This window comes from Sceloporus undulatus, chromosome 1 (genome assembly GCF_019175285.1).
Source record: "Sceloporus undulatus isolate JIND9_A2432 ecotype Alabama chromosome 1, SceUnd_v1.1, whole genome shotgun sequence".
Lineage (NCBI taxonomy): Eukaryota > Metazoa > Chordata > Lepidosauria > Squamata > Phrynosomatidae > Sceloporus > Sceloporus undulatus.
Window position 1 is genome coordinate 326,983,761 of NC_056522.1, and position 18,491 is coordinate 327,002,251.

Genomic DNA, 18,491 nt, shown 5'->3' on the forward strand with positions numbered 1-18,491 from the left:
GGACTAAGAAGCATGAGTTTACATTTCTATGAGTGTTTTTAGCTTTTTATTATTATTATTTGGGAATATCCTCCATTTTTTCTGATGTCCTCCATTTTGCGGTGCCTTGTCCTCCTTGCTGGTGAGAAGAGGAGGACATCTAGCCAAAACCCTGTATAGTGCGTGCCATCTACAGCGTGTAGAAGTAATGCAGTTTAGCACCGCTTGAACTGTCATGGCTCAGTGCTATGGAATCCTGGGATTTGTAGTTTGTTGTGACACTAGAGCTCCCTGACAGGGAAGGTTACATGTCTCACAAAACTACAACTCCCCCCAATTCCATAGCATTGAGCCATGGCAGTTTAAGTGGTGTCAAACTGCTTTATTTCTGCAGTGTAGATGCACCCAGAGAAGGGTTATTATGGTGGAGTGCGCAGGGCAACTGACCTCATTAGAAGGAGGAGCGTTTAACTGCTCTGCTTTCAAACAAAAAAATCTGGTGTGTGTGTGTTTTTAATCTTTTACACTTGTATTTGTTTAATATAATTTCGTTGTCACCTGAGCCCCAGGTGCAATATAGGATCTAAATTCTAGTAATATCTAATACATAAAGTGACATAAAACATAAGGATTCCTACATCTTCCCCCAGAAGCCACAAAGCTCACTTCTAGAACCATACTTCTATCCCACTATTTGTTTGCAAAGGGAGCTTGTAGCACCTTTGAGACTAAGCAAACATAGTACATTACTGCACTACACTCTTATAGTGCTGCTATTCCACTTTGACTGCTCTGGCTGCCTCCTGTTGCATTCTGGGGTTTGTAGTTCAGTGAGGCCTGAGATGAGCTCTCTTCCTGAGGATTCTAAATGCCCCCTCTTTAAACTGCAAATCCCAGAATGCAACAGGAGGCAGCCAGAACAGTTAAAGTGGAGCAGCAGAGCTGTAAGAGTATAGTGTGGCAATCTCCCAACTCAGTCTCAAAGGTGCAGCAAGATCCCTTTGCATACTGATATTCCAGACTGACATGGCTATGGTCCAGAACACACTGCAGAAATAATCCTGTTGGAGATCCCTTTAAGTGCCCTGGCTCAATGCTATGGAATTTTGGGAACTGTAGTTTTTGTGGGACATTTAGCATCCCCTGTCAGAGAGGTCTGATGCCACAATAAACTACAGTTCCCAGGATTCCCTAGACCTGAGCCAGGGCAGTTAATGATGTCTCAAACTGGATTATTTCTGCAGTGCCTCTGAATTCTGTTATGGGCCTATATCTCTGAATTGTACTCATATGGGTTGGGAATTGCTCCCTTCTGATTTTGTTGTTGTTCAAAGTGGATTGCAGATCCCATCAATTCCAGCCAGGCTAGCCAGTGGTGAAGGATGATGGTGTTGCAGTCCAGCAATCATCAAGGGACACTTGTTCTTTATCCCTGAAGTAAAGCATCAGTTGCTTGTCATCACTTGCTCATCCCCTTTTTCTAGTGTAACTTATGATGTTCTTTTTATCATTCTCTGACCACTCACATATCACTTTGCTTGCCTTCTCCACCCAGACTTGACAGATTTTAAATAGTGTACTCTTTGGTGGGCTTATTGTAGAATGGTGTTGCCTTTGTTCACTTTTCAGCCCAGAGTCTGGGGATGGAAGACTACCTCTTTACAAGTTATATTTGTATAGTGTAATTTGGAATACTTACATTTTCTGATTACAAAGGAGTTTATCAAACAGGATGGGAGGCTCTCAATTTTGAAAGAGAAGATAGCGAGATCAATTCGAAAATTCACACAATTACGTGATTACTTATCACACCTTAAACTCGCTGTAATGGCCTACACAAACGTGACCCAGATTCTGTACAAAGCAAGCCATCACATTGGTGTGTTCTTAATTGCGAATTGGCACCCTTGCGCAATAACTCTTGTTATTTTTACTGGAATCTGAGGCCCATGCCATATAAAATAGTGGCTGAGATAAAGGACATATGCTTAAAATTAAGAAGCAAGGTGCTTCTGAACACATGCTAAGCCCAGAATTTTGTTTTTAGTACTATCCAGAACTCAGCATAAAGTTCATTTAATTCACATATCACTGGATATCCACATTGTTATGATGTCTTTCTTTGTTGTTACAAATGGTCCAAGGATCTCCTCCTGCCAACTCTTGGGTTATTATTTTTTTATTATTATTAACCTTTATTTATAAAGCGCTGTAAATTTACACAGCGCTGTACATACAATCTTTTTAATTGGACGGTTAGAGGAATCATTGGCCAAGCAGAGTGGTGAAATACATATAAGAGGTGGAGAAGTTTTTGGACTATAGTTGTCATCAATCCTGACTGGTGATGAGGTATTCTGGGAGCTGTAGTCCAACAACACCTGGAGCGTCACAATTTGCCCATATGAAGGAATAAAGTGCTGGTACAGAAAACTAGAGAAACATGTTTTTCAAACATGAATGATTCTTTTCAATGTGTTCTGTGCATTCATCTCCCATTGTAAACCTACAGCCTTTTCATACTATTTGCACAAAATCATAGCACCATGATCTTGTTTTAATTGCCATGACTGTAAACTTTGGAATTCTGGCATTTGTAATTTCATGAGGCACCAGATCTCTCTGGGCTTACAATTTTAAATACCCCTTCCAAACTGCAAACCCCAGGATTCCATAGGATAGAACCATGCCAGTTAAAGTTGAATCATAATGCTATGGTTGTGTAGTGTGAAAAAGCCTCTTGTGAGTGTGCTTGCTTGGAAGATTAAAATAACTGCACAGTATTATAGGCCCAATTCTATTTAGGTTATAAAAGCCTGGTGGCACAAAAATGTTTTGACTTCCTTTTGGAAGGAGACCTGCCCTCTAGGGAGGGAGTTCAAAAGTCTGGGAGCAGCCACTAAAAAGGCCCTCTCATAGGGGCGGTACAGACCGGCAGTTGGTGCCAGCCTGACTGCGGACTAGGATTGAGTGAGGGTTGGGCGTTTACACGCTCAGCATGACTACTGCACACCCCAGGCGCCATCTTGTTGTATGCCCGTACAGACAGTGTGTGCCATGATGACATTGTCCATGTGCAGCGCTTACACGTTGTTGCACATGAGGTGCGTCATAAGACCGCTCTGTGGCCCTTAAGGTGCCCCTCTGGCGCCGGGAATAGGAGCTTTGTTTCATGGCTCCTTTTTTGAGTGGGTCAAGGAGGTGGCATTCCCCACGCTTCCAGGGGCAGCACAGAGCTGCCCCTGTCGGGCCGTCTGTTGAGCCTTATAATCACCAGATAAGGCTGAAAGGGTGATGGGACAGAGAGAAGGGCCTCTCCAAACAATCTTAGTGCTCAAATGGGCTCATAGAGGGAAATATGGACCCAGCCTGGATAATCTGGATCCAAGCTGTATAGGGCTTTGTAGGTCAAAGCCAGCACTTTGAATTTTGTCTAGAAACAGACCTGTCGCAACAAGGGAGTGTGATCTCTGTAGCTAGCAGCTGACAATCTGGTTGCTGCTCTTGGGGCCCACTGATTCCCCATTTCCAGTTGCTTACGTACATCTGTCTGTATAGCTTCTGTCTTGCTTCCAAATGACTCTTTTATCATGCACTTGTTTTTCACCATTCATTGAATTTAACAGAAGATCTGGGCATTGTCATCTTTCGTTTAACATACTTGTGTTTCCCACTTCTTCTTTCTTCCCCCATAAAAGATGTATGTTGAAGGAGGTAAAGACATATTACAGGTATATCGCAGTTAACATAGCAGATGTGCTCCTGGGCAATACTACTTTAACAGAAAATCAGAGGCAGAAATAACATGGAAAGAATAGGGATAGGTTCCTACACAACAAAAAATGAGTTCTTCAACATACTAATACAAAGTTTTAAATTCAAAATTAACAATATGCATATGAAAAACAACCAGCCAGGTTAGGTAAACCTTGCATAAGTAAACAAAAACATGTTTTTGTTTTTGTTTTGAGCCTTCTAGAGACCACCTGAGAGTTTCTTCCAAAATACATCCTGGATGACTTTTTCTTTTATCAGTCTCCACTTGTCTTATGACTTCCATTTTGGTGGTCAGACTTACAGATCTATCCCTTTTTTCAACCATGTTTGGTGTGGACGTGAGGCAATTTTATTTGGTCTCTCCTTTTCTCTCTGTTTGTTGTTCCGATATGCTCAGTAAGAACATTATTATTATTATTATTATTATTATTATTATTAACCTTTATTTATAAAGCGCTGTAAATTTACACAGCGCTGTACATACAATCTTTTTAATTGGACGGTTCCCTGCCCTCAGGTTTACAATCTAAAAAGACATGACACAGAAGGAGAAGGGAGTGGTGGTGGGGAAGGGGCCTGTCTAGTAAGATAATACATATAAAATACATAGCAATACAGGAAATGATTCAATAAAACAGACAACAAAAGAACATCAAATAGCAAGTGACAATTATGCAATGCCTGGGAACGCTTCTCTGAACAGGATGGTCTTCAGCTCCGTTTTGAAGCTGGTTAAGGAAGTGATGGCTCTTCTGGGTACAGCTGTTCTTCACCTTGCCTGTTGTATGCATGCACACATGGCTACAGTAGAATCAGATAGAGTAGTCCCATTCTTTCTCAGCTCAAGGTTTATTGCATTTTTTACTGCAAACTCACTGCAGCAACCTGACATCAAAAGTCTGTGTTTAACCAACTATCCTCCCAATGCTGCAAAACATCCAGCTAGGGCAGAAGACCGGGAAGAAAAGCAGGAATTGGATGGATTTAAAAGACTGTAAAACATAGGGGAGCCAGCATCAGTTTAGTGTTGGACTGCAACTCTGGAGACCAGGGTTGACCATGAAACTCACTGGGTGACTTTGGGCAAGTCAAATATTCTCAGCTTCAGGGGAGGGCAATGAACAAATCTGGTCAAGAAAACCCCATGATAGACTTGTTTTAAGGTTATGATAAGTTTGAAATGTCTTGAAGGCACACAACAACAATGACAAAAGACTTTCTAAAATGTAGCTTCTTTGTTAGAAACTTTATTTACTGAGATATGCCTGTATTTACATAGTGCCCTTTGACTGGTGCTCTAAATAGCTATATGTCTTGAGGCAGCACAGAGTCATGCTTGATCCTACTCTTCAGCTGAAAAACCTCTTTGAGAGGTATACATGCAATAAACAAAGCAAGACAGTCTCTAGCTGCAGGCTTTTAATATGAAAGACAAAAAGCTGAAGGGGGGGGGGGGGGGGGGGAAGAATGCCAGGGCCAGGGGTACAAAGTGTGGCACACCTAAAATAGTTGAATATTTTTTTCTAACAACCACACAGAAGCAATTTCATCATTTGGCAAAATACCTGGTTTAATAGGGTGGTGTTCTGGGGCTAGCCCAATCATCCACTTCTGATGTGAAGAGGGTTGGCTGTGGGTTTAAACTTAGCCCGCACAAGCATTAACACATTTCCATTCTCTCAAATTTCCTTCCTCTTTGTAGACCAAAGAAGCCCCTTTGAAGCTGTGTGAAGGAGGGAGGCCATATACCATGGTTCTTTCCCCTCCACAAATGCACACATTTCTGGAGCATGTAATTCTTTTAACTGGTGTATGGAGACTTAAATTGACCTGCCCTATCACATTCATTGGGACTAAAATAGTTTTAAGTATACTTGTTTTGTTCTTTTATTTTGCTTTTGCACTTTATATGTGCTTACTTTAAAGAGCACAGTCATACTAATGCTCTGAAAAGTAATCGCAAATTGAACATTTTCTTTTTTTAAAGCTAAGGAAATTATCTGTAAAGAATCAAGCATTTGTGCATTGGTATTTAGTTGCTTTCATTGTCTAATGTCCTTACTAGCTAAATTGTCTCTGATGGCAGTCTTGCACCCACACAACATTGTTTTGCATTTGAGTTTCACCCCATGAGAAGTCACTGAAAATGGGGGTTTAACATTAAGTGCTTTTCAAGCTTGTTGCTTTGATTGCAGAAAACTATCTTATGCTCAAGGTTTGTTTTTAATAATTCCACTCAAGCAGAATGGCATAATGCAGGTTCATATATATATGGATTGCAAAACCCAAGACATTTTACTCTTCACAATACAATCAACTTTTAAAAAATTTGCAACCCACTTTTCCTGTTCTGTAAATTGTTTGTTACAGTAACAATTACAGGCCTCAAAGGACGTTTTGCTAGCTTAATGTAAAATTGTTGTTTGTAGGTAGACACAAACCTGTGACCTGTGTGAACGCGATATATTATAACCTGGGAGGAAATTGTTAATGATAGGAAGGTACCCGCCCTCCCAACAAAACCTCTTTCTTGGAATTATCTGTCATGAGTCAAACCACCATGATACACTTTTCTGCAATGAATCCCTCTGGCCATTCCTATTTATTCCCTGGAAAAATAATTATCCGGACAAGAAGACCTTTGTGACATTAAAGATAATTGGGCAGCCCCTACAAGTGTGGAACCCCATCTTCCCATACCTAGATAACAGGAGCACATAAGCATTATATTTAAATGACAAACATACTATATTTCAGTTTCTTAAGTGTTTTTCAAAGTAGTCTTTTAAACAAACAAAATGTACAAACATTTTTATATCTGTATATCAATATGATTAGATCACGGTTCTTATAGGCAAGCATGTTTAGTTTCAAAATTAATGGAAATTATGCCTCTTTTTCTAGTGGTGGGAAAGACAGCTGTTACAATATGATGCAGTGTGTTGCAGCTGGGCATCAGATTGTTGCCTTAGCCAATTTAAGGCCTGCTGAAAACAAAGGTGAGAATTTTAACTTCTTATATGGCAGCTCTCATAGTTGTCTAATTTGCTCATTTTGTCAGGGAATTGTGTTTTATTACCATATTTTCACATTATAGTAAACACATGACAAGGTTGAAATGTGTCTTGTTATGATATGCAGACCTGCCTCTACTAACAATCCATCAGTTGTTAACCAGGATTTAAATTTTCTGTGTAATGTAGTGGGGTGGTGCTGATGATAATCTGGTTATTGAGTGTTTTTACTTGTGGTAATTTTTTTAGGAGTACAAGAAGCTGTACATTTAATGCAAGTATCTAGCTTCAGAATGAATTAATAATTCAGAGTAATTGAGAATACAACAGTTGATTGTATGCGCTTATTTTAAGGTGATACTGTTATGTGAAAAGGTGCTTAGTAATGATATTTCTGCAACATCTTATTTAATTGGCACATTCTCTGTAAAGATGTTGCTTGAAGATGCTGAGGTTCAAACATGCAACGACTGGTTATTACATATTGCATTAGAAGAGCTGGTTTTCTGAACTGAAAGGCATCTTCATATGAGTTCAGTAACATATGTCATTAGGATTCCAGTCTATGAAACATACAGCCTTTATTATAAACATATATTTCTTTGTTCAGAGTTCTTCAAATTTTGGCTTAGGATGTAGGTCTTTTACTTTTACTACTTTCAATCAGAGCTCAGAAGTAATGTGTTAGAAATAACAATGTTTCTCACAATGGTTTTTTTTTGTAATAATAAGGCCCTGTTGTAGCTATTTTTTTAACTAGCTTTAGTTGCATAACAAAAATATTACACTGTATCAATAAATACAGTGCCTTTTAGAAGTATTCACCTCCTTTGGACTTTTCTACATTCTGTTGTGTTGCAACCGGAAATTGAACTAGATTTGATTGGCATAGTAACCATGTGAAGTACACAGGATACTCAGCACTGAAGGAACAAAACATAACAGAATGTAGAGAAGTCAAAAGGAGGTGAATATTTCTACATGGTACTGTACCTATTTTATTGTGGCCGGGAAGTTAAGTAAACAAAAAACAAACCAACTAATTAGAGGAATAAATTGTTTTTAAATAAATCCTCAATCTTAGGCCTGAAACAAACAGAGCAAATGACAAGGATGTCCTCTGTGTTCAGGGCGTAGTGTTTAGATGACATATGCTCCAAATGCAGTGGGAAACCACACCGATGCTGTGTCTTCAGAAAAGAACTGGACCAAAACGTTTAGCACTACAGTGGCAGCCTGGATTGGGGCTGGACACATGCAGTTGCCATGGCACCAGTGCAAATGGCGCCGGTGCCACAGGTTTTTTTGGCCTGTCTGTTTTGGGCATTAGTTTCTCTTTTAAACTCAACTAGAATAGACAGTCTCATTGATTTCCATACATACATGTGCACACAGAGATGCTGTAGGCTTAGATCTAAATACGTTAAAATGGTTTATGTGAATTGGTCAATTGGTTTTACTTTTGTTTTTATGTGTTTCAGAGGGTGTGGATGAGCTGGACAGTTATATGTATCAGACAGTAGGACACCATGCTATAGACATATATTCTGAAGCAATGGGTTTGCCTCTTTATCGACACACAATTAAGGGTGCCAGTGTGGACACTGGCAGAATATATACCAGGTGTGAAGGGGATGAAGTTGAAGACCTTTATCATCTTCTGAAACTTGTTAAGGTATGGTATGTGACAATTTCAGTTCTTAATGTTAAAATGAAGGAAGGTTTAAATATATTTAGGTTGTGGGCTTGAAATCTGTCTGTAGTCACCACACTCTTGTATTCACCTATATTTTTTGCTGTGTATCCTGTTTCCCACAGAGGATAAACTTAGATGAAATGGGTCTTCATTTATAGCTTATTCTGCACTTCATTGTTGCTTCCTAACTTCAGGCTAAAGACCCCATTATAGTAGTAAAAACTGATTTATGCTAAGAAGTACAAAAGACACACATAAGAAGAATTGTGTTTTCCTTCTGATTCAGTGTCTTCCATGTTTTACATTGCTGATATATTATGTTTTACTTCCAATTTCTTATGTTTTGTATCTTGTGTATCTTTTGTTTCTGTACTCAACTATAGGGAGCATGTATTCTCCATGAAGAAGCCCATAAATTCTAAAAGAAATCAAAGAAGACAGAATTTATTATTTATGTTATGTTCTTTCTTGAAAGCATTACCACAGTACTTTTCAATTGCAGTTTTGTTATTGATGAGATCTTGAATTTTGATGGATAGTTTCACCTAGGATTTTTTTTCAAAGTAGCAAGCCATTAGAAAAAGTGAATATATTGTAGTTCAAATATAGAATAAAACCATGGTTTATTGTAACATGAATAAACTGCAGATAGTTTTGGGCTTTCATCTCCATACTCTGGTGCTTCTGGAAGGAGGAACACAGAAGTGTTTGCCTAAAGTAATTTGGGTTAAGCATTTTGTTGAAACCTTGGCAAAGTCTTAACTATGGTTGGTTGAAACAAGCCAGCTTCAAACTGAATTCTTGCAAGTAACCATAATTAAGACTGAACACAGTTCAAGTTTCAGACATAATTAGTGAAACTGAAAGTAAATGCATCTCTTTCACAGGTACATTTTTCATGGAATGGATAAGAGGAGTGATTGACTTGACATTATTATGCATATAAATCATTGGTCAGCATTGTTTTCTGATTGTGTTGATCTGTAGTTCTACCTTTAATTGTGTGTTCATGCAGCACTCCTATAATAATGGCATTTCCCATATATTTCAGTGGAGAGAGCATTTTCCTGTTTGCATATCTTGGTCTTTTTTTTTTTTTTTTTTGTGCTCCCTCTGAAGTGAATGAGAAAATCCAGTTAAGCACAAGATTCCAGATAGATAATTGGGTACTCCTGGGTACAAAGAATTGCTGAATCTGCAGAGTTGGATAGATATGACAATTTATCCTGTGATTTACTCTTTTTGAAAAAAAAATGAAAATAGTGACACAAGAGACAAAAAATAAAATAACTCTATGTGTCCTATAGTTTTTAAACAAGGTTTTCATTGTAATTTGAATCATGATTTTTATTTCTGAAAACATGTTAGTTGTTACTGAGGTTTGTCATGAGAAGGTCTTATTTTAGACAATGCTATTTTTTATGTTTGCAAAGGGATCTTGCATCAGCTTTGAGGCTAACTGAAAGATAAAGGTTGGTAGCATGAGCTTTTGTAGATCTGAGCTTGCTTCTTCAGATGCATTCATGCTACCAGTGTCTGTCTTTCATTTAGTCTCAAGGGTGCTGCAAGGTCCCATTGCATACTGGTTTTCCAGACTAACATGGCTATGTCTTTGAGTTTTTTAGGTTTGTGTTGATTTATTGTGGTGCTGGTGGTGACATGCTATAAACTTGTATTTGTACTTCTTCTAAATATGTATTTAAAATGCATCTCTACATGTTATTCCATTCTACTATTCTTCAGATCCTAAAATTGCTGGCCCCCTAATATTTTCTCATAAAATAAATTATCGATTCACATTCTTTTAAAAATGGTTCATAGACCTCTCCCTAATCAAATCCATCAGTTAATCTGTTTAGGAAGAGAGGATGAATTTCAAATAGGATGCTCCTTGTTAAGAAATTGTATTTTCCTTTTTTCTTTTTTGATTGAAAAGCTTCTCCATCAGTCAGTATATAATAATCCTTACATTGTTTCTAAACTGGGATTTCCTTTATAGAACAATGACACATTTGAGCTGCACCCTGTTTTAGAAAAATTTGTGAAGAGTCTCAGCAGAATATTTTTAGTATGCACACAGCCTTGAGGAAATACATTATTGGTCTTCATCTAAAACCAAAACAAGAATTCAAAATACTCCTTCTATTCATACTAATCTTGACTATCACTCGAATTGTTGGGAATTCAGAGTTTTGCGACTTTCCAATTCCTTTTGAAAGATTCTTACCATGGTACTCAAAACTGTAACCTACATTCACGGAAGCCCTCCTTTGCCTGCTAAATAGGTGATCAGAGCTATAGTTCTGTCACTGCATTTCCTGATTTGGGGAGTAGGGCTGAAAATGATGGGTCTTCTTTAAGGAAGTACAGGTAAGGAGTTTTCTACTGTGCCTATGGATTTCTAGAAGAGGAGTCTGTAACACATGAAACACAGGTTCATGTTAGGCTGTATCTTTTAAGTCTAAGGGAGAAGAGATCCCACATAGGAGCAAGCCTGGGCACTTGGTGCAGTTTCTTCTTTCTACGCTGAATTACCTGTTTTGACTGCCTACTAAGCTAGCTGGTTAAATTTTCCCAGTTGCATGTCTGTTTATATTGTGAAATGTTTGCACTGTTCTGTAAGATATTTTCTATGTAAGAGTTGAAAAAATTAATTCATATTTTACAAAGGAAAGGAACATAAAAGAAAAGTAGTAGCCGTTTGCAGTGGTCCAGGACAGTGGTTTTTAATTTACTCCATGTGACCCCAGGTGGCTTGTTAGGGGTTCCTCAATGAGGATTTCAGTAATGAATTAATTCCCCAGAAATACAGTATTTACTGCCAGTCTTTCCCTTGCAGTATGCTCTTGCAGCATAGGTTTATTTTTTCACATACACTTTTTGTTGAATATGTTTAAAGGGCCCAAAACAGACAGGCCAAAAGAAGCGGCTTCCAGACAATTTGGGGGCTTGGTGTTCAGATGATGCATATCCCGAAATGGCCAAGCTGTGCCAAGGTGGCAGGAGCTGGACTTTTCAGGAGTGGATTAAATATGCTGCTGCTGCTGGCAGCCCTTTTGGGGACCATGGTGGCATCCAACTTTGGGAGTGGGTTATCCAGTCACCATGGTCCTGGCACAATAGGCATCGGACTGGCCAGAGGCCACTCCTTCCAGGTTATCTGCTTTGAATCTAAGTCTTATCTCAATTTATATTCTGATGATCAGAAACTCAAGAAATGTCCCATTACCTAATGAAAGAAAGGACAGCACATCAATCATATACTTGATCTGACAGTTTTTGTTGGCTTTGTTTTCAGTAAAGGAAATGAATATCTATAGATAATATTGATTGACCAGTTTGGATCTGGTTGGCTATAATTCTTTCATTAATATTATAACCTTTGTCTACCCTGGCTCTGCATGTTTGAGTTCAGCCATCTGACCACCTGCAGTGCCATTTTAGAATCAGGTCCTGCAGTGATATGTACCCACAATTCTTTGCATACCTGTTTAGATTTTTTCTCTTCTGGCACACCAGTTCTTAAGATCAGGCAATAAGAAATAGAAAGAGAGTGAGTTATTGATTGACTTAATTAAATGATTAGTGACAGGACAAACTTTCTTTTCATTTTCCTTCAGACAGCATGGACTGAATACTTTGCTATTATCCAGAGAATAACAGTCAGTTATGACATAAATTAATGCTAATGTTAAATCTTGACAACTTCTGCTTTAGAAGTTTGTGCATGATATTTATAACTATAGTTGAAAGAGATGTTATCAAGTTGTCTTGGACTAAATAAGTGAGGTGGTTTTTTTGTTCTGGGAAAATATTAATTTCACTACAAGAAAATTTAAAGATATAAATATATGGAATCAGTTGCATTAATGATAGACATTCTGTAACCATGCTTTCACAGCTGAATTCATTTAAAACCCCTTAGTTCTAAAATTGCACTTGAAAATTTGCATATGTCAATAAATAATAGGGTAATTTATAGGAGGAAAGAATGTAAAGGAATTCTTTTCTATTTTTTAGGAAAATGATGAAGGTCCTGATCCACTTTTATTATAGGCATTAGTTACACATAGTAATTGATGGTCTAGAGTAGGTATATATCCCATTTATCCTCAAAATATACATCCAACCATTGCACTCCTGATACTTATTTTTATTTGTTAGAAGGTTCCTCAAAGATAATCTAGTCCAGCTCCCTGCTGGTTCAGCATATCAACTGCTACCATATTCAAGACAGGTAGCTTTTCATCTTCTAAAGGATAGCCCGCTGTCTTTTTGAGCAGCCTGTTCCATTTTAAGTTAGCATACGCTGTCCAAGAAGGGTTTTATACATGCATAAACCACACTTACACACGTAAGTCACTAACAGGATGCTAAAACCCTTCTTGGATGACGCACACAGAGGGTTTCACTTGCTCTTATGCTCGGTCCAGAAACCTCCCATGTTTAGCAGCTGTGAAGACCCAGTAGAGATTGGGGTGAGAGATGGGATTGAGTGATTCACACCAGGAAGACCCGACTGCTCTGAGCTCCTAGGGGAAGTAAAAGGCCGGTGAACGCCATTTGAAAGCTTGGTCTTACTTCTTCCCCATCCCAACCAAACTGAGACCAGTACTTCTCTATGGTTTGAATTGTCTCCTCCCTCCTTCCCTCCCTTCTTTCCCACCAGTAAGTAACAGCAACAGGGGAACCTTCTGTGGCTTGATAGCTGCTGAGTGGTGGGAAGATACAGAACCATGCATTCAGAGCTACACATACATGTAGGATTTCAACCTTTGTGTGAAGTACATTCCATTGTTTGGTGAGGGAGAAGTTTTTCTCCCCATATGCTGATCTGGCATGTTGACTTAGGGCATAAATATTATTGTTACTTATCTGCCATAATATGTAAATTTTAACCATTTATTTAAAAAGTGATTTTGTGTGTTAAACCGCAATACTTCAACATCCTTTGTAGAAAATAGTTACTCAGGCATAGTTTCTTGGGCAGTAATGGTCATGCCTTTTTAAACCGTGTTTTAACGTAACAGCTTGAAAAAGTTACTTTTGTGGTCAGTAGCTCCCATCATTGGAGATTCTGGAATTGTCAAAGGGGTAACTTTTCCAAGGTCCAGGTTAGCAAGTGCTTTCCCACATGCTTGCCCTTCCCTTTCTTTGACATGCTGATCCTGTTTAGTTTAAACTACTATTTCTAATATGTCTAAAATTGGGATGATTTTTTTAAATCCTGATTCTGAAGTTGTTGCCATTTCAGTCTTAAGGCCATAGGTTTCTTTTCAGGATCAAAAATTTGAAATACTGTAAAATAATATTTGCTTCTTGGAAACTAATGCTTTCAGATAGCTTAGACCAGATTTTTTGAATTATATACCTCTTATTGACCTGTGTGTAATCACCAAGTGATAGGAAGCAGTGAAGAGAATCCTTGTAATGACTATACTCCTGAATAAGACAGATGTCTTATTCAGGAGTATAGTCATTACAAGGATTCTCTCTCTGAAAAAGAGTGTTCTGAAGCTTGAAACATTTATTTATTCAGCTTATATAACTTATAAACCACTGTTCAATTAAATTTCCAGCATAGGCAACATAATGAAAGGTACCGACACAGCAAAACCCTGTCAATTCTTGGAAAACTATAGTCACAAAGAAATAAAACCTCTCATTCAAAAAAGCTGAAAGCTACCGTATATACTGATCTATAAGTCTAAAAATTTATGCCCCAAAATTCATCCCACAATCCCTGGTTGATTTATTTACTGTGGAAATGTGATAGCAGCTCTTTCAGATTCCCCCATGCCATGCAGAGAGGAGTTTAGCAAGAAAGAACCAAACAGAAAGAGCCCTGGGTGATTGATTGATACTGCTGTGTGTTTAAGAGTCCCCCTCCCGCCCCCACGTCTGGCTGAAATGAAAGCTAAAACAATGAAGAAAAGGTTCAGTGAGATTCTCTCTTGCCATACACACATACATGCACTGAAGGAGCCTCCCAAGTTTTACCCTTGACCTATCCATGGGTCATGGCAAAATCCATAATTTTGGTCCCCAAACCTGACCTCGAGGTATACATGAAGTCAACTAGTTGACAGTGGAAGGTGTATATGTGTGTGTGCTTCTCTGTTATAGATATGAAATTTAATTGAGAAGGGTGTCTCTCCAGTCACTCTGCCTCATATATTTGGGGACAGCAGGCAAGTTGATGACTTCAGATAAAGAAAGAAACAATCCTCCTTTGGACATCCATTGTGAATAGCAAGTCTGAGCCTGCCTCATTATTAGGAATAAGATTGAGCCAAGGTTAAAGCTTCCCCCTGCCATGACATGATTCCAGTCTGTTTTACTCATCCTGCATGGGCTATTCATTAGTAAAAATCAACTTAAGAGCAATGAGTAACCTCTCGTTGGTCCTCAGTTGAATGTCTTCTTCTTGCTGATGATTTTTGGTTGTAGGTGGTGGTAGTGCAATGACTAACAACATGAGCGTAATGATGTATTGGTGGCTTTTGCATGGTTTTTGTGTAGGCTATGTTTGGTGCATAGACTAGATAGAAGAAAAAGTATGTTCTGAATCTTTTTGGTAGTCTGAACTATGATGAGTCAACGCCTTGTTTATGTCCCGTTGATTCAGTGAGTCTACTTTAATTGTGCTTATCAAAAAGATTCAAGCTTATTTGTTGTTTTGAGTCATCTTCTGTCCCTTCCACAATGGGTAAGCAACCCTCTGTAGCTTATGCATTATGCTCATGCATTATGCAAATATAGCTTATCTATTATTGTGATCACCAGGATGCAGTTCATCCTCCCCTACACACACAGAACGGTTCACACCTCATTATGGTTGCCCGTACCATATTAGTAGGTGAACCATAGTTTGTCACTCCTCCCTCCTTAACTGTCATCTTCCGGCCTGAGAGGGAGGATCAGGCAGGCCCAGCCCCACCAGGTCTAGCCTGAAAGAAGAGACTCCTCCCTCCTTAACTGTCATCTTCCGGCCTGAGAGGGAGTGATCAGGCAGGCCCAGCCCACCAGGGCTAGCCTGAAGGAGAGATTCCTCCCTCCTTAACTGTCATCTTCCGGCCTGAGAGGGAGTGATCAGGCAGGTCCAGCTCCACAGGGCTAGCCTGAAGGAAGAGACTCCTCCACCTTAACTGTCATCTTCCGGCCTGAGAGGAGTGAAGAGGCAGGCCCAGCTCCATCAGGGCAGCCTGAAGAAAATGGGCTCCCCCCCTTAACTGTCATCTTCGGGCCCCTATTCCCTCCAGCTATGCTCTGACTGTGTGGGGGAGAGGCTTGTGTACCCTAATGAATTGTGAGCTATGCTGGCGTGGTATAATAGTCACTGGCAGGGTCTCCTTGCCAGACAGGCACAACCGAAGGGTCTGACCACGAGTGCCAAAGGCAGGATGGGCTCCTAGCCCAGGGGTAGGCAACCTTTTTGATCCGGGGGCCGGGTTGCTGTCCCTCAGACAACTGGGGGGGCCGAAGCCGGGGGGTGGAGCTTCCACCCCTGGGAGCGGAGCTTCCACCGAAGCCCCGCGGGGGAGGAGAGCATGTGCCCACCCCTCCTGTCCCTTTTTTTCGGCCGAACAGGCTCCGAGGGGCCTTTTCGGCCGAAGAGGAGGGAGGCCGAAGGGAAGGGCTTGGCAACCATCCCAGGCCCTTCCCTCGCTCTTCCCTTTGGCCAAAAGGGCTCCAAGGGCCGTGGAAGAGCCCAGGAGGCTGCAGGCCGCTTCCGCAGGCCCCTTCTCGGCCCGGTGCGGTCCCAGGCCTCCCTCCAAGAGGGAGAGGCCTAGGGGCCACAAGGGCCATGGGGGAGCCCGCGAGGTGGCAGGCCGCTTCTGCGCGCCCCTTCTCGGCCCGTGTGGCCCCAGGCCCCCCCAGAGGAAATAGGCCTGGGGTGCAAGGGCCCAGGGGGGAGCCCGCGGAGCGGCCCTGCCGCATCCCGGACTCCTTTTTGGCTCTTGCAGCCCCAGGCCTCCCTCCGGAGGGAGAAGCCTGGGGACGCAAGGGCCCGGAGGAGCCGCGGAGGTGGCAACCCACCTCCCCGGGCTCCTTTTTGGCCCATGGGCGGCCCAGGCCTCCCTCCGGAGGGAGAGGCCTGGAGCCGCAAGGGCCCTTGGGGGAGCCCGCAGAGGCGGCAGACCGCTTCCCGGGCCCCTTCGTGTGGCCCAGGAGAGGAGGAGGAGGTGGCCTTGATGGCGGCAGTGGCAGCAGCAGACATGGGCTGGGGCCGGTCCTGCTGCCCTCCGCGGGCCACACCGGCCTGTGGCCGGGGGTTGCCGACCCCTGCTCTGACCTTATGGCAACCATCCTAGGAGAAGGAAACTCTAATCCCAAACCCGGGCAGATGGTGCTCGTCTAACCCGTAAGGTCACCATCAAGAGAAGGAAACTCTAATCAAACCTACGACCAAAGGACCTCGCTGCCACCGTCCATGCTTGTCAAGCCTCAGCAGTCAACCTCTGGTTTAAAGGGTGAGACCAGTTCTGTGCATGCTGTGCTCCACCAGAAAAATCCATTACACAGGCTCAAGAATACATCCAACGTCATCAACACACTTGTAGAAAGCACGATGAGTCCTTCCTAAATCTCATTCGTGAAGTAAAGCCAGAAGAAGATAGTTTGTGGGTTTCTTGATACGTTATGAAGGACTGCTTGATGATAAGTATTCAATCATGTTATGAACAAACTTCCATGTGATTGGTCCTGCTTCTTACAAGATTGGTGATAAATCATGTGATCTCATAAATTTGTTAGAGATAGGAATATTGTAGGCAAGAAGTTGGTACAATAGCTTAGATAGTGTTCCTGAGGTCTTCAGTTTGTACTGGCTCCAGAAGCTAATGTTTAAAACACTGTCTTCTGCAATTGATCCACAAGGGTTAAACAATCACGAGGCCTTCTGATTTCCTTGTAGGTCTCTTTCCAAATCTGCTAATTTTGTAGATTTCAGTAAGTGGAACTATCATTATAGATGCCTGGAGGTAAACCTCTCAAACATCTGGCAATAGACAATGGATGGCCGGTAACATTTTATTAAAAATATTTATTGAAAGCTGGGATGGCTCAAGAAATTAGCTATAAATAATGGATGGAGATAATTTACCCTTCTCTCTCCTTTTACAGTTTATCAGTTTAGATTTCTGTGAAAACAACAGATACAAGCTAAGTCTGGTGGAGCAGATAGACCTGACTGGTCCAAGATCTGTAAAGAAGGCACGGAGCTGATGTTGCTATCTGTAGGAAATCCTATGCTGTATAATTTCTACAAAAAGTGTGGTAGGGAGTACACGTCTGAAGGAAAGACAGTTATATGTAGCTTTGGTTTGAGGTCATAGGTGTAAGTTGAGTGGACAGCATGTCCCCCTCTGACTAATTTTGCGGCCCCTCCTACTATCATTTTCTGCAGCAGCAGCTCTTAAACTGGTAGTGCAGAATACATGTGCTTGGGACATGTATCCTGTGTGTTGCATTGACCACAGAAATTTGCCCACCTGTGGTATAAATGAACTTCATAGTACCTAAGCACTGTAAATCATCAGTAATTTGTTCTAAGAAAATGGAATCATAAGTCAAACCTGGGCTGTCTTGTTCAAAACTGAGGTGCACCTGAGTAACTGTATAGATTCTTTAGAGATAATGCTGGAGTATGTTTGTGAAAGAAGTGCTCCAGTTGATTTTTATACTCCATTTCATGGGAGGGAGGCAGGCTGGTATGTATATAGTATGAACTGCTAATATGTTGCACAGTTGCCTTTTGTCTGCCTGTTTATACACAATCTGTCAGTGAAATCAGGACATAACCAGTGTGCGTGTTCAGTGTTAAACTTTTAATATGTTTTCTCAGCCTATAAAACCATTTATAGAATTTGCTACTTGTCATATATACGTAGAAAAATTGCACTTGGCATTGTCAGTGGAACAATTTCTTCTTTCAGCTGTCATTACTGTAATAGACTTCTACTATAGAACTACTGAATGATTAGTTCTAAATTTTTTGAAAGATTTATTTGAATTCTTTTATG

The 18,491-nt window shown here is 40.7% G+C and overlaps 1 protein-coding gene across 7 annotated transcripts in view; it reads left to right on the forward strand.

Moving 5' to 3' along the window:
* The window catches only part of DPH6 (diphthamine biosynthesis 6), a 348,315-nt gene that overhangs the window by 305 nt on the left and 329,519 nt on the right, over positions 1 to 18,491 (forward strand). For all 7 annotated transcript variants that reach the window (XR_006101224.1, XR_006101228.1, XM_042444449.1 and 4 more), the window contains exons 2-3: positions 6,661 to 6,755; positions 8,252 to 8,445. Coding sequence is in view for 5 of the 7 variants with exons in the window: in XM_042444449.1 (XP_042300383.1) it covers positions 6,661 to 6,755; positions 8,252 to 8,445 (289 nt within the window). In the remaining 2 variants the exon portion in view is untranslated. The remainder of the gene's footprint in view (positions 1 to 6,660; positions 6,756 to 8,251; positions 8,446 to 18,491) is intronic.